This window comes from Ornithodoros turicata, chromosome 1 (assembly GCF_037126465.1).
Source record: "Ornithodoros turicata isolate Travis chromosome 1, ASM3712646v1, whole genome shotgun sequence".
NCBI classification, from domain to species: domain Eukaryota; kingdom Metazoa; phylum Arthropoda; class Arachnida; order Ixodida; family Argasidae; genus Ornithodoros; species Ornithodoros turicata.
Window position 1 is genome coordinate 32,943,087 of NC_088201.1, and position 15,400 is coordinate 32,958,486.

Sequence of the window (15,400 nt, forward strand, 5' to 3'; positions counted from 1 at the left end):
GGAGAACCTGAGACAGTACAACCGGCGGTAGGGTTTGAACCCACCACCTCCGACTCTATAGCACGACCTTGGACCTACCACCTACGAGGAGATGCTTTTATCCAACCTGTCATGCCGGCAGACAACGTGGTGTCAACACGTAGTCGCTGGACATGCTCTTCTGGGATAGAACGTCGGAAATATTTCCTGAGGCGACGTCTTCCGCAATGCCCCGTTGTGGGTGTCACGTCAGAGTTGTCCAGTTTTCCTCACTTGGCGCTCCCAACCGGTGAAACCCGAACGTTGGCGAATCGGAAAACCAGTAGAGAGTTTTAGTAAGGCTGATGCGTTCTAAGACACCGGTCCAATCAAAGATCAGCCAAGGTTGAAAAGTGGCAGTCGAAGAAAGGGCACCAGCAGTGGGATTTTGAACCCAAACCCTCCGATTGCCGGTCAGAGATGCTACCAATTACAGCATGCTAGTCACAGTTGTGTCGCTACGTAAAGCCCCGAATTATTATTATTGTTACCACGCTAGCTACCCTCTCCAACGTACCAAGTCACGTTAGGAAACACGGGGACGCGCACTCACCCTGAACACATTTTCTCACATTGTTGCTAGTCACTACCACATTGACACAGACGTACATGTTTAAGACGAACGTTAAGTTTAATTGACCTTTTTTCACATACGCGTCGTATCCTAGCGGCTGTTCAGCGAACCACGCTCGGCGCGATCATGATCGCGGCAGCCTTGCCAGTGCTTCGTGATCGCACTCATGGGTTGCGTTCGTTTATTGGACTCTAGCAACTGAGTAGCAACTGACTCTAGCAGCCCACCAAGAGAGTCGACTCTTGGTGGGCGAAAATGCTGCGGCGTAGCTCTCATGACGTCGCCCACGTGACACTAACTCCCGTTCTAAAATTCAAGGATTCAACACTAGAGGTGATCAAGAGTCGACTCGCACCGACTCTCCTTTCGAGGTGAGTCGCTAGAGTCGATGACGTACGATGACTCTCATACGTCACGACTCCGACTCGCGTGAAGCGTTCTGCACAAAAAGTAGAATACGTACTCAAAACTGAGACAAAGATTCCACCCCAGTGGCCGGCTCACGACTCACTTGGTTATGTACGCCCTGATGCACTAATGAAATGACTTTGAATTCACCTTTACTGGGGCGTGTATTTCTCGTGACGTGCAGTGCGAAATATTTCCCGCAATTTATCAGCCACAAAGGGCACCACTCTTGCTAAAAGACCGGGTGGTCACGCTTGCATCTCCGTGATCAACGTTGTCCACGATACAAGCCATGTCAACTGAGAGAGGTTGCTATACTATTGTATAGCACCTTTCGTCCCACACTGTCAAGAACGTTCTGCTGCTGATGGATTATAACTCCTCCAACAGAAGGGTTGCTTTTTAAGGGTACAGCTGCAAGACTTGGACATTTGTCTTTATTTTCTGTAAACGACGTAAACAACGAGAATTAGCCGAGGCTGGCCACAAATATGGACGACACAAACACGTGAGCCTCCAACGCCGGTTCATTTATTTGCTGGTTTTCCTGATGAAGGGACAGTACACCGAGAGTACGGTGCCGAAATCCAAAATAGTAAATCTGCTTGGCAGATTGCGGCAAATAATCATGTAACCCAGGTCGGGTCGACACGGGTCGGGGCCACTAGAGTCACTAAGATAAGCTTATTTAGTGACTCTAGGGGCCACGTAACGCATACAGCGAAAACGAGCGTAATACATCAGCAGAACGCAAAGCTGACGTTCGCTCTACAAGCTCGTGTCTCAGGTCGATAGTGTGTACATTACGACGTGATGAAGAATGTGAATGCAGTCAACGGTCATCGAGAGCCTGACCGCTGATCTACGTAACGTAGTCATCAGGAGTCCCGCCAATCACAATCATGCTGTCAGCGACTGTAGTCACGGACACGAGTCTTCACCAGCCACATGGGCAGCCATAGAGAAAGCCAATCAGGATCGTGTTTTCAATGGCCGTAGCCAATCACGAACGTGCTTTCAGCAGTCTTAGCCATGGTGACGAACCGCCGTCGTCTGCGAGTAGGGATTGAACGTCCCCGCTTACTAAATGGGAAAAACTTCAAAATAAAGCACAAAACGGTCCCATGTCTTTCTCAAAGGAGTATTGCACTTTTTGTCTACAGATTTAAGTCTGCAGGTTCTAGGTTAGGTGCAATCATTTGCGAGTCTTCAATTCGGAGAACGGCGAATCGCAGCAGTACCAGACGAATTCTGACTTTATATGTCCACGTATTGAATTAGGGAGAGGAGGCAATAAGCAGGCCTTCTCCATCTAACAAACAACTTTATTAGATGGTGATGAATGGGGAGTTCTATCGCCAAGGGCGATACTCTACCCCATTGCTGGTGGTGATGCGGGGAATGAAATACGGTGGCGTTGCCTCTACCCAAAAAACGTCACCGTGACGTAATCATGACGTTGGTAGACATTGGTGGATGGTCGGTGAAACCGAAACGGAGAACTGCGCAGTTTCACTAAGTCATGATGAGCCCCAGTGCCGGGGAGCTAAAAAGACAGACACGTTGCACTGTTTTTCACTAAGTCGTGTTTCTTCACGAAGGTCACGGGTTGCTTTTTTGTATGAGTGGTACACACAAATGAGGTCACGTTTAAGTCGATTCGGTGTCTCTACAAACATGTGCTTCGCGTTCCTTGTCCACTGCGGTCTCCGGAAAGTAAAGAAGGCTCCACCAAGGGGCTGCATCGTCTCGAATGTCAATGTCGTAATCCTGTGCGGAATCTGGTTTGTTAGTATGGCATAGTTCGCGCTTGCTTTGTAGAGAAATACCACGTGTACTCCGAGGGAAACGCGTACCCCTGAGGCCCTTGAAGATGAAAGAGCCCGGTAGTGGTCTTTAGAAAGGGCTACCGAAAAGATAGAGCTACTGGTAGACTGCAGCAGAACAAGGCCATACAACTAATAATATGTAAGAAATTACACAAAATTCATAGAATGTCAAATGCTATATTAATATAATAATTATATAACTATGATTAATAATTTGTTGTGGCTTTCTCGTCACTTATTGATTTTTTACTATAGTAATTCCAGTCTACCAAGTTGGCGGCGCTGTTGTACAATCTGACGTCATTTGTTTGTAAACAGGGGGCAGTGTATTGGTGGACGACACTTTCGCTTCGCAAGTTCGCGTTTGCTCCCTCGTCAGCGCTATGCAGGAGGCTGTCCAATGACCGTGGTGCGGGTAAAAAAAGAGAGAGAGAGACCATTGCCGTCGCGAACCGTCGTGCTGCACCAGAGTGCGTGGAGAATAAAGCATTCTGTTCAACACACATTATCGTCCGTTGGCTGCTTGTGTTTTATTCGCGACCGGAAGACCTTATACATATTCAGATTGATATTCAAGTCGCGTAATTTGTGAAGATATGGCACGATAATAGCTTACTCTGATTGTGTACAGGTTTAGCATTAGCACAGGATTTATAAAGCTGACACTATTAATACGAAATACTGTTGTCACCATGCTCTCTTTATTCCTTCTTCCCATTGTAGCGAAGGCATCCGTTTGAGTGCGGTATTTGCGCACTGGTTCGTCATCAGCGATACCATTCTCATTTAAGAGCACATAGATTTATTTGCGGTCATGGGCGCACGGGCTGGCAGGGAACGGCTCTTTAGCGTTCACCCCGCGAACCATAACACGTGACCCGCCTGTTGCTATGGTGATGGGCGGAGTCAACGCGAATCTGCGACGTGGCTGCGAACACGCCCGTGACCATTCAACGGCCTCCTGCGAAGGCGAAACACACCAGCGGCATATGGCCGAGTGGGCTAAGGAGTCTGCTCGTTGGTGGTAGCCAAGGTCGTGCTGAAGACTGGAAGGTGGTGGGTTCGAATCCTACCGCCGGCTGTGCTGTCTGAGGTTTTCCCTGGGTTTTCTGAAGACTTTCCAGACGAATGTCGGCATAGTTCCCCATGAAGTCGGCCCAGGACGCATACTAACCCCCTGTCTCCCACTCCTTCCTGCTGTCCTTTCATCGTCTGTACACCGCTCATAGCCACAGTTGCTTCGCGGCGCTAACACGCAATTTAAAAAAAAAAGACTAAATAAAAACTAACTCGTGTAGCTACGAAATGGTGAGGAACGAGGCATCCAGCGGGCTCTTTTATCTAGAAGGCGTTGACACGCGTAACAGCAAGGTCATTTTTGTCCTTGTCGCATAAGCGCTGATTAGGCGAGCGTTTATGATTACATGCGTCTACAATCTACATGCGTGTTTCAGAGAGAATATTTTGCACTGAATAACATGGTAGTTTAGTAAGGGGTGTTCATAACTGGGGGTTGTAACCAGACCTGTAAAAATTACTTTTCCAAAGTAATTGGATTACGATTACAATTACATGTTCACAAGAGAAATTAGTTACAATTACTCAATTTCCATTGTAATTCAATTACAATTACTGAAAAAGTAATTTCATTACACTGAATTACATTCACAAAGTTGACTGCAACATGTAAACGACGTGCAAACTGCAAGATTTGATGTACACATTTGTTGCACATGTTCTGAAAGATGGTGGTAGTTGTGCTTGTGGTAGAAAAACAAGTTAATGAAGCCTAACACAAGGACAAGTCTCTTGCCATGTTAAAGAAACACCGAATATTTCTGTAAGGCTGCCACGTCTCCTTGTCATAACAAGACCACCAACCGAAAACAGACGCTCCACTGCATACCTGCCAACTCTCCCGATTCATCCGGGAGACTCCCGGATTCGGACCGGTTTGTACGATTGTACGGCCGAGAAGCAAATCTCCCGGAAAATGCAGTTTCACTCTCTAATCTTAAACGCCTGGTTTTTTCTCTGGGCACACAGATGAAAACGTCAATCCAATACCAGCCCAATTGCCGTCGGCATCGCTGCCGCTTCCCGGAGCCTCTGTGTTACGGAGTTCAGGTGTTCTGGTCATAGTTCTAGTTCTAGCACTTCTAGTTTCCGTGCATTTCCTCCATGTTTTCGGGCGACAAAGGTGCCTTTGCACTATAGCTGTTTCGACATTGCGTACCTCGCAAAGAGAACAGAGACGTAGTTTTGTGACCTCACGTTCTTTTGAGAAAGTGTCATAGCCTTGTCACAGCTTGACACCCAGATAGTTTCTTGGAGAGGACAAAGTCTGTTGCTGCAAAACTTGTGCCCGACGAGCGTACTGGGGTGAAGTGTGCTCGTGTTACGAATGCAAATAAAAGCCACCCACCACCCAACATCGGCTTCCTCCTTACCGCCCCCCCCCCCCCCCGCTTTTGAAATCTACCGAATTTGGATGTTCCCAAGTTGGCAGGTATGCCACTGGTACACTGCTGGGTAGCCCAACATTGTACTTCATGAACACCTCGAGAACACAAGGAAGATCTTTCAAGCACTCTAACGACTGAAGTGCGGGTCAATCCCCACAATTCGTACTCCTTTTCCCAAGGCGCAAGAGTTTTTCTCCTTTTATATTCAAATGTAAAAAATCTGTACCGAAACGAAAAATGTACCGATCTGAATAGAGTCTTGGGGTAATCACTGTGAAAAAAAAACGCATGAAACGGCGTGGACCTGACACAAACCTTAAACATTGGGCCTTCCCAAACAGTGTTCAAAGTAATTCAAAATGTGTTACTTGTAAAAGTAATTCAATTACAGTTGAAATTACATAAAACCTAATGTAATTCCGGAATTAATTAATTAATTAGTAATTAATTATAGTAATTCAATTACTTGTAATTAATTACTTTACAGGTTTGGTTGTAACCGAGCAACAGAATTGTAACCACACAGGGTGGGAGGGCTAAATAGACAGTTTACTTCTTCGTTGTACAATTCTGCATTTTGTCTTCACCCTCATCTTACTTACTTACTCTAAATAATGTTGATATTTGTGGTCCATTACATCATGCACATGCCACACACCAGGCTATAAAGGAAAAGGCAATTCATTATTCTATGTGCCACAGTTAATGAAATACAGTGCCACTGCAAGCCATGACATTAGGGCAGTGGTGTAGCCAGAAAAATATTTCAGGAGAGGGGTCTATGGGGACTTGACATGGGGGAGGAGGATTTTGCCATCGTTTCTTTCTCCAATATGTGCTACCGAAGGTACGATCCCCCCCGGCTAGACCACTGGGTGAGAGCCTTGGTCATTGCCATCGCTTCTCGCAAGTACGTGACATCCAAGGGCGGACCTAGGGGGGGGGGGGGTCAGGATGTCCAGACCCCTCCTCAATTTCTGTCTTCACATAGCGTTTAATTAACCCAGATTGTGTAACTCCCATGCTGACCATGGCTAGACCCCCCCTCTCAGAAAATTCCTGGATCCGTCCCTGGTGACATCTCCCACCGTTGCTTCACTGGTGAAGAAGCCTGCCATTATATCAGAGCAGCACCTGGTGACACAACTATTACTGCAGGTGTTCAACACAAATCAGCTATTTTTTGCATCTATCTAATGTAACAGTGCCACAGCCTCATCCAACAGTATGTGTCATGCTGACATTTGCTAGCTCTGGTTAGAAAACTGTCAGTGGCATCTAATGATAACCTCACGATGATACCTACACTCTTTCCATTGTTCAGATATTCTCACCTGTGTGGAGGTAAACAAGCTTCCAGGGCAAGATGATCGAGAAACATTGTACAGCCAGAACAGATGTTGAACCAGAAAGCATAGATCGGCGTTTCGGGCCTTCGAAACTCACGATCAAAATAATCTGATAAGGCGTGAGTTCGGTCCCTGCTACGAACTCACGTGAAGGTCAACATGGCATATCGGTGAGCTCGATCATGCTGCATATTAGTGCACTCACCGGATAACATCACACTTGTAAACAGAGCAGATGTGATGTTATCTGGTGAGTGCACTAACATCCGGCATGATCAAGCTCACCGATACACCATGTCGACCTTCACGTGAGTTTGTAGCAGGCCCTGAACTCACGCCTTCTCAGATGATTGCGATCGTGAGTTTCGAAGGCCCGAAACATAAAAACACATAATGCTTCAATGCAGCCCAGCATCACCATACTTTCACTGGCTGACTGCTGTGAACTTGGATGATAATTTGAAAAATAAATACGTAGGGTTGCAACTTGCAACCTTGCAAGTCTTTCTGTGCATACTGCGAATACCACCATAAGGGAGATTCTTGTGAACAGCACAGTAGAGAGTCGCAGTAGACCGTTGATAACGTCGCCACGAAGCTGCTGTACCTACCAGAACCAATGGCAGCGTGTGTGACTCCGAATCTTATCCGTTGATTGGGTGCGGCAGCTACGGTACTTCAGAAGCCACGTTTTCAAAGGTCTACTAACACTTGCTAATACCTTTCAAAGGCTCATGCCACTAATCTTGCTTTTACGGCCACATTCTTAAATGAGCCTCGACTCCACTCTCCACTCCACTTACTCCTCGGGACTGGTTTTGTGCCTCAAAAATGCCCCCCCCCCCCCCCCCCCCCCCCCCCCCGATCGGAGGAAACATTTGTGACTTTCTCAAGTACTACATGGTAGCACCAGTATTTTTATGAAGCCCAGTGGCTCCTCAAGTGGAGGAGCGTTTCTTTCCTCCACTCACTGGAGTAGAGGCACAGGTGTTGAGTTGAGGACCGTTACCTTGCTATCTATGCTGTAGCCCAGTATTGTTGGTGTTCCTCAAATATGTCTAGACTGAATCATGTATGGAAACCAATCAGTGTTTTTGTTAATATTTTGGACTGGTGTCACTGCGCATGCACTGGATATTACAAGCTGGAAGCATAATATCTGTCCAGCAATGCCTAAATTCCATGTTTTCTTGCTTTTCTACTTGCAGGTTGCAAAGCATCTTCCTAGGACACAAGGCCAATCATTGACACATCATGTCTATTATCATTCGGCTGCAAAATCTGCCCTGGGCAGCCAACTCTTTGGACATTCGTCGCTACTTCCAAGGTCTAAACATACCAGAAGGTGGAGTTCACATTGTTGGCGGAGAGAAAGGTGATGCCTTCATAGCATTCAGCACAGATGAGGATGCTCGACAGGCGATGGAACGTGATGGCGGCAAAATCAAGGATATTCGCGTCAAACTGTTGCTGAGTTCCCGAGCTGAAATGCAGCGTGTGATCGACCAGGCACGCGCCCAGCATACCAGTCCCCAGTCAGTTCCGGTGCCAGCTAAACCCATGCGTGAAGACCGCAGAGGCAGAACACCTCCTGAACGGGAACGACGGGTCACACCTGATTACAACAGAAGAGACCGTGCCAGAGACCGTTCACCACGAAATAGTCGTCGACGCCGGGGAGAGCGATCACACAGCCGCTCACCATCTTACCGCGGCCGTGACAGGGAAAGGAGGGACCGTGGCCGAGATGATCGCCGCAAAAGCTTTGACGACCCAGCATCCAGAAATCCTGAGTCTCAGGAAGCGAAACCCAGAGGAGGTGCCGGTGGCCCACATCAAAATGGGGCAGACGCGGGTTCTTCATGTGCTTCAGCTTCAGACAAGTCTGCAAGTGATCTGGCTCAGCAAAAGTCTGCACCACCTATATGGGATGCACAGGGTGCAGGGACAATGGACATAAAAATGTGGGCTGGAGGAAATGAAGCTGACAAGGGTCCTGCATCTGCAGCATTTGCAGCTACGGTTGGAGGCCCTTCTCCACTATTCCCCATTCGACAAGGCAGTCCACGAGAAAATTGCTCACAAGGGGATGGTGCCCTGGGAGCTACTGGGATGATTGGCAATTCTGCTGCAATAGGAGGATCACTTATGCCACCAGCTCTACCACCAGGCATGGCTATGATGACTGGAGGGATGCAACAGATACCATTTAATGGACCCATCAACATGGCTGCTGGTATGACAGGAATGGCTGGCAATATTGCAGGGAATATGCCAGCTGGTGTATTGAGTGGAATATTGGCAAATTCTGCTACTTTGGGAGGCATAGGATTTGGACCAGGTGTTATTGGTGGACTTCAGCAGGCTGTTCTGGATGGCATGGGGAGCAGCGGTGTCGTTTTTGACAAAGGTGCAGGAGGTGATGGGCTCCACAAGTTTTCAGATGGTGGAGATCGTTTGTCAGAACGATCTAGGATTGGTGATACATTTCACCGATCACATCAGGACGGACAAATGTCGGAGACATGCTGCATTGAGATACGTGGTTTAGCACGAGAACCGCGTCCTCGAGATGTGAAAGACTTCTTTCGAGGTCTCCGTATACAGGAAAGTGGCATCAGAGTGCTCATTAGTGATGGTGGGCAAAAATCCCTTGCTGTGGGTTTTCTGAGCAAATGGGACGCTCGTGATGCACTGAAAGCCAATAATCAAATGTTCGGCAGCGATCGCATCAATGTACTGCCACTCCCAGAAGATATCTTCGAAACTGCAGAAGTTCTCAGGGGCTTTGGTGGCGGTCCTGGTCCTGTGGGGAATGCACGTTTCATACCTCGTGAGGAAGACCTTATTGTTCTCATGAAAGGATTGCCATATTCCTGCACTGAAGATGATGTAGTTCACTTCTTCGGGGGGTTGCGTATATTAGACATCTTTGTTGAGCATGACCGTAACGGACGGGCAACAGGAAATGGATTTGTAGAATTTGCGCAGAGGAAAGACTTCAACACTGCCATGGGAATGCACCGCAACAAGATTGGTCATCGTTACATTGAACTTACTGTTGGAAGTCGCGAGATGATGCACGCTGCTCGTAATGCAGATGGAGTGCGCCTTGAAGGTCCTCCCCCGAACAGAGAGGAGCGCAAAGAACTGCTCCCTCCTCCCGTCCTTGGTGCTGTCCCTCCGGGTCACACATGCATATCTATGCTGGGACTACCAGATACTGTCACGGATCGAGACATCGCAGTGTTCTTTAATTCACAGGGAGTAGTTCCCCGAGCCATCCACATTATGCTGGGATCAAATGGCGTGCCTACAGGCCATGCCTTTGCAGAGTTCTCTTCTCACAATGACTGTGAAAGAGCTTTCATGAATAATGGGACTACCCTAGGGCCCCATACGATCTCCCTGCGAACGATACCATATAGTGAGGTGGCACAAGCACTTGGAGGAGGTGTGCATCCAAGGCTCAACCCACCAGAGCCAAGAGGTAACTTTTTTGAAAATGGGCCTAGTCGAGGTCGATTGGACAATGGCCCAGAGCGAGGGAGGGGCCCTGACATGGGAAGAGGGCCCGAGGTACCTCCTATGAAACGACCTCTGCTAGATCATGCTCTCGGAGACATGGGCGAAGAACCTGGGAGGAGAGGCAGTTCATTTCCTGAACGAGGTGGGCCTATGCGAGGTCCAGGTAATCAAAGGCCAAGATTTGAAGACGACAGACAGCTTCAGGGACCGGCAAGTGACCATGGCTGCCCTGATGGCTTTGGGAGCCCTGGTTGTGTAATATCGGCAACAAATATTCCATACAGAGCAGGAGTGGAAGACATAATAAACTTTTTTGGTGGCTTTGATGTGACCAAGGAAAATGTAATGCGACGGTTTAACGATCGGGGCCAGCCAACAGGAGATGCCCGCATTGCATTCACCAGTGCTAGAGATGCTCAGGCTGCTTTAGCTAAGATGAACATGCGCCCACTGCATGGGAGGAACATCGCCCTTAGTATCCTCTGAGGGGAGCCATCTGTTCAGCACCAACATGTAACCGTGCAAATACTTGTACGCGACAATGTTAAGAAGGGTTCATTGTATACAAAACATTTCATTTTCATGCACTGCTGTTTTCTGTTTTAGGTTGTCATTATCATTAAAGTCCCATTTGATGAAAATACCCTGTGGTTTATTGCCATAAATTACAGGTCAGGGACTTTGCCTGCTCCAAAAATTTTCTGATATGAACATATTTTATACCAAGATATATAGGAAAAGCCAGCTGAAAGGGAAACACTCTTCCCCCTCCCAGGATGAAGATCTTGTCTAAATCCCTGTTATAGGTAATTCAGGGTGCACTGACATTAACAAAATTTAAAATTGAAGTAATTTAAAAATTATGCTTTTGCAGTTAAAGTACCCTCATTGGCCTTAATGCTTTACACTGCATTCAATTAGAAAATAAGTAATTCTTTCTAAATGAGCAGGCAGTTCTCTTTCCCTACCCGACTCCTGTGATGCTCACATGCAGCATAAAATCTACACAGTTGCATACTTGTCACTTCCACTACTCACACAATGAGCATGACACTGAATGTAAATGTAATGCAATCAACCAAGTAAGTGTCCCAAATATTGTACTTTACACAAGTGATAAGAAGGAACAGCAGTGACAACTACTGGTTCAAGGAGCCAAGCAGCAAAGCTGAAGTAAAAGTAATATGACTAACACATGCAGGATAGTCCATCTAATGCTCATGAACGATATTCTTGTATGAGCATGTTGAAAAATTTATACAAAGTACTGCATGAAAACTTGTAAATTGTAATGTCATTGGTCAATAAATCCCTACCTGGCCACTTTGCATTGTTTCTGCGCAGGTAGAGAGGCACTTTTGAGAGTAAGAGAATTTTAATATTCTTGAGATCTGTTTCTGGCAGTAATGTAATGGAAAACTGAGCAATGTTGAATACAAATTTGGTACTACTAAGTAGAAATCTTTTTAGGCAGTCTAGTATTTGAAATGTTGAGTACCAAATATTTCCAGTTGAATATGAACTATGAGCAGGAAGAAAATAAACATCTTTCTCTGCAAGTTTGCATGGAGCATCAAACCATCAGAAATACGGAAATCCTACAATAAATCTGTTCAGACAGTATTATTATGTGACTGCTGCAAAAGAATATTGCACAGACAAACTGGAAATCCGAGCAATTTTCCATGTAGAAAACCTGTGCACAGACACTGGTGTCAGTATCTTTTTTTTTTTCCTTTGGGGGGGGGGGGGGGGGTCCACTAGCAGCTGTGCGCAGATACTTCATAAATAATCAATAAAAGCAGACAACACTGTGTTAACACAACAGGACACCGACTAAGATGAATAGACTAGTAGGTAATGTTTGTAAATAGTGCAAATACTGTAAATAGAATAGTAGTTTTTTTTCACCTTATCTACTTTGATTCGTTATAAGTGCAGATTAAAACGGGGAAGGCAGTAACAGTGGCACAAAGCTCAAACTGGAATAGGCCAGAAACAGGGATGGTGAATACTATGCAAATACTTCTGATGTTCTCATTGAGAACGTATCTTAGTAATATATTTCCCACGGCCTACTCGTCGTGAGACTTCCAAAGGTGGAAGCCGGAGGTGGTTAGCGAGGGGTGCGTAGTGCGTCTGATATTTACTGTGAATTGGAGGCGTATTATATCAGACCTCAGACTGCTGTGTTTGTTTTGTTACGCCATGTATGTATTATATGTTTCAAATCATGCTCAATGTGGCAATAATTCTGCAAGTTCCAGACACTGTATGTACCACTTCGCAGTGAAAAGCTACTGGGCAAAACTTGATTTAGGAGTACAACGCTCAGAAAAATCGAAAAGGAAATTCTCAGGTACTAATATCAGAATACCTAAACATGCCTAAAGGTACAATTTATCCGTTTGTAGTGCACCCTCCACCCGTCATGCCACCACGAATCAAGCCGCCAGTAATCAAATGTTATCATGAGCCCAAATTTCCACATATTCGTTTGTAACAGGTGTCGTATTCGAAATACAACATATTATTATATCAGAAATGCGTCATGTGCTAGAAAAAGCAAGCTAGATTCACCCGTGCACTGTTCCCACAAACGCGGCTGCTGCTGCTCAGCAGATCCATCTATCCATCTTTCTTCTCATATGCTCCCTTTGCTCGCAGATTCTTTCCTTGTCTTTCTTCCTTCCTCCATGGCGCCACCTGTTAGAGCATCCTGCGCATGCGCTTAACGTTCTCGTCAACTTCCTGTGTGCACACATCATGTCTCACCCGCATCCCTGACTTTTTTTATTTAAATTTTTGTAATCGAGGTAGGTGGTTGTAGCCGATCTACCTTCGTTTGTTTCACCCTGTGCCTTATTCTGGAAGATCGAATGTTAAAGAGCAGCAAAGGAGAACGGGCAGTGATTCACAAAGGCAATACCCTGGTAAGTTCTCACTTTCCTTCCCAGTAGAGTGTTTTCGTTTGGAGATCCTGACAACTTTTGTGGAAGAGTCGTCGTTCATTCTCGGTGATGGCGTCTCCGCCAAGGAAGGGTTTTCCTGGCGATGCGCCTCCTTTCGTCATTCATATGTCCCACTAATACAGTTCTCTGGAGCATCAATATTTTTTTCATCAAAAGTGGGAAGACAGCAGCGTACTGATGTGACATAGCTGTATCGCCGCATATTGGGAGGAACCGAACGAGGCGCGTTGATTGTCTCCTGCCTCTTCCCTGTGTTTATTTGCCCCTTTTCTGTTTATTACTATGATTTGCGGTGATGCATCGTGCTTGATACTGTACTTTAAGGATGGTCATGTCCATTCCTTCTGTTCGTTTCTTCGTTTTATTACGTCGGTACGCAATAGAACAAAAACCGTGTGGTAGAAACAACTGGGACTTGAGCGCAGGAATCAACAAGTGGTGATTCTGATCATGCTTTTCGAGGGTACGGTATCATGTGTTCATCGGCGTGTTCGATTTTCACATGTAGTGTTAGATACTGCTACGGGTTACATGAAATGGAGTTTTCTTTCACTATCAGCCCAATAAAACTAGCGCACCATATGCGACTGTGTGAGGTGCGATCTCATGTAGCGTATGTGTGTGTTTCTTTTCGTTGCGGTTTATCTCGCTTTCCTTCTATACTGGTGGAGTGTTTGTTACCGTCGAAACACGCAACATCTTAACAACTTGACTCATCCTACACATTTACCTGGGGCTGGTTTTTATCCACTCGCCTTTTGGCAATGGGAATATGTTGTCGTTGAAGGGCGGATCTATCAATGCAGCAAGTATTGAGGTGTTGGCTGCATAAGATAAGCTAGCACCGCCTCGTTGTTTCATACCTCGCTCCAGGACCAAAAACTCGATACATTTGGTTTTCAGGGCTGATTGTATAAAAAGGCCAAAACCGAATTTCGCCTGGTCTCTCGCAACCCGAGTTCTAGCGAAGAAAATACACTCAATAGGGTGTGGAAAGTGGGAGTATCACACACGGCATACGCACGGCCGTGGTATAAGTGCCTTTTTTGGCCACATCGTCACAAGATCCATAAAGGTGGAATCACTATTTGCGAACGTTGTCGGGAAACGTTTCACACTGCAGTATATCCTTTATGCTCACAGTGTTGTGTATATATATGGCGCGAAAAATGAGATTTGAAAAGCTTTACATCAGCCCTAGCTATTTTCAGTCCAAATTGTTGATGCGAGGTTGTCTCTCTTTATGCCAAGTAAATAGTACGATTAAGTCTTAGGCAATGCAGATAAAATCCTGCGGGAACAAAAGGTGTCTTCAATACACCTGTCCATCCGACGTTGTTACATACTTGTTGTTGTTACATTTGTTCGTTGATTTCATTAATAGTGCTTGTCGACGGCACTAATAGCTCATTGCTGTCGGTGACGTTCGCGTTTGTGACGTGAATTAAATAATAATAACCTCATAGCATGATATATACTGAGTTTGTGCGTAACATTCCTGCTGCTCAGTTCAACTGGAGCAGTCTGTTGCTACTTGGAAGAGCTGGATGCAGTTGTCGTGTTCTGAAGTTGCTGTGTCTTGGTTTCAAACCGCGGCTCTGCAACATTTACGCCTGAAAGCGAACGGCGTGGCGGGTCACAAAGGCGCGTTCAGGAGGAGCCTTGAATGGATGGTTGAACAGGGGAAGATTCATACTGGCACAGTTCGCCTCCTAGCTTGCTCCATATAAGATGACTGATCAACAACGCCGTCCGCAGGCAAGAGCGCTCGGGAAACAGATATCGAGAGAAACATGACGGCGGGTTTGATTGGCCCGGTAATTTTTGTATGTCTTAGCTGTCTCAACCTGTCACGTATAGGGCGATGAGGTATCAGTGGCGGAGGGGGGGGGAGGGATCGCCCCACCCAAACGTTTGGTTATTCATTTGTGGTTCCCCTCTTCCCTCCCCAATTACGCGCCTCGACAAAGAAACCGAACCCCCCCCCCCCCAAAAAAAAAAGAAAAATCGAGTGTTTGGATCCGCCCCTGTGAGGTGTCAGCGGACGACATTCAGAGACAGAAAGTTGTTTGCATAGTTTCTTCCCGCGTTGTCATCCGTCTCGTTTCCCAAGCAGTGTTTATAGAGAATGAGTGAGTGCGATATAGAGTGTGCTCTATATGCTCGATATAGAGTATCCTCTCTATATTGCAGCAGTAAATTTGTTTGTCATAAACAACGAGAATTAGCCGAGGCAGGGTACAAACATGGACGACAC

At 46.3% G+C, this 15,400-nt stretch overlaps 2 protein-coding genes across 2 annotated transcripts in view; both read left to right on the forward strand.

Moving 5' to 3' along the window:
- The window catches only part of LOC135377921 (RNA-binding protein 12-like), a 41,781-nt gene extending 30,967 nt beyond the window's left edge, over window positions 1–10,814 (forward strand). The window contains exon 5 of the mRNA XM_064610689.1: window positions 7,852–10,814. Within this exon, the coding sequence (XP_064466759.1) occupies window positions 7,898–10,657 (2,760 nt within the window). The 5' untranslated portion in view covers window positions 7,852–7,897 and the 3' untranslated portion in view covers window positions 10,658–10,814. The remainder of the gene's footprint in view (window positions 1–7,851) is intronic.
- Window positions 10,815–12,896: 2,082 nt separating this feature from the next.
- Window positions 12,897–15,400, forward strand: part of LOC135377922 (ras-responsive element-binding protein 1-like) — a 39,261-nt gene continuing 36,757 nt past the window's right edge. The window contains exon 1 of the mRNA XM_064610690.1: window positions 12,897–13,104. The gene's annotated coding sequence lies outside the window, so the exon portion shown is untranslated. The remainder of the gene's footprint in view (window positions 13,105–15,400) is intronic.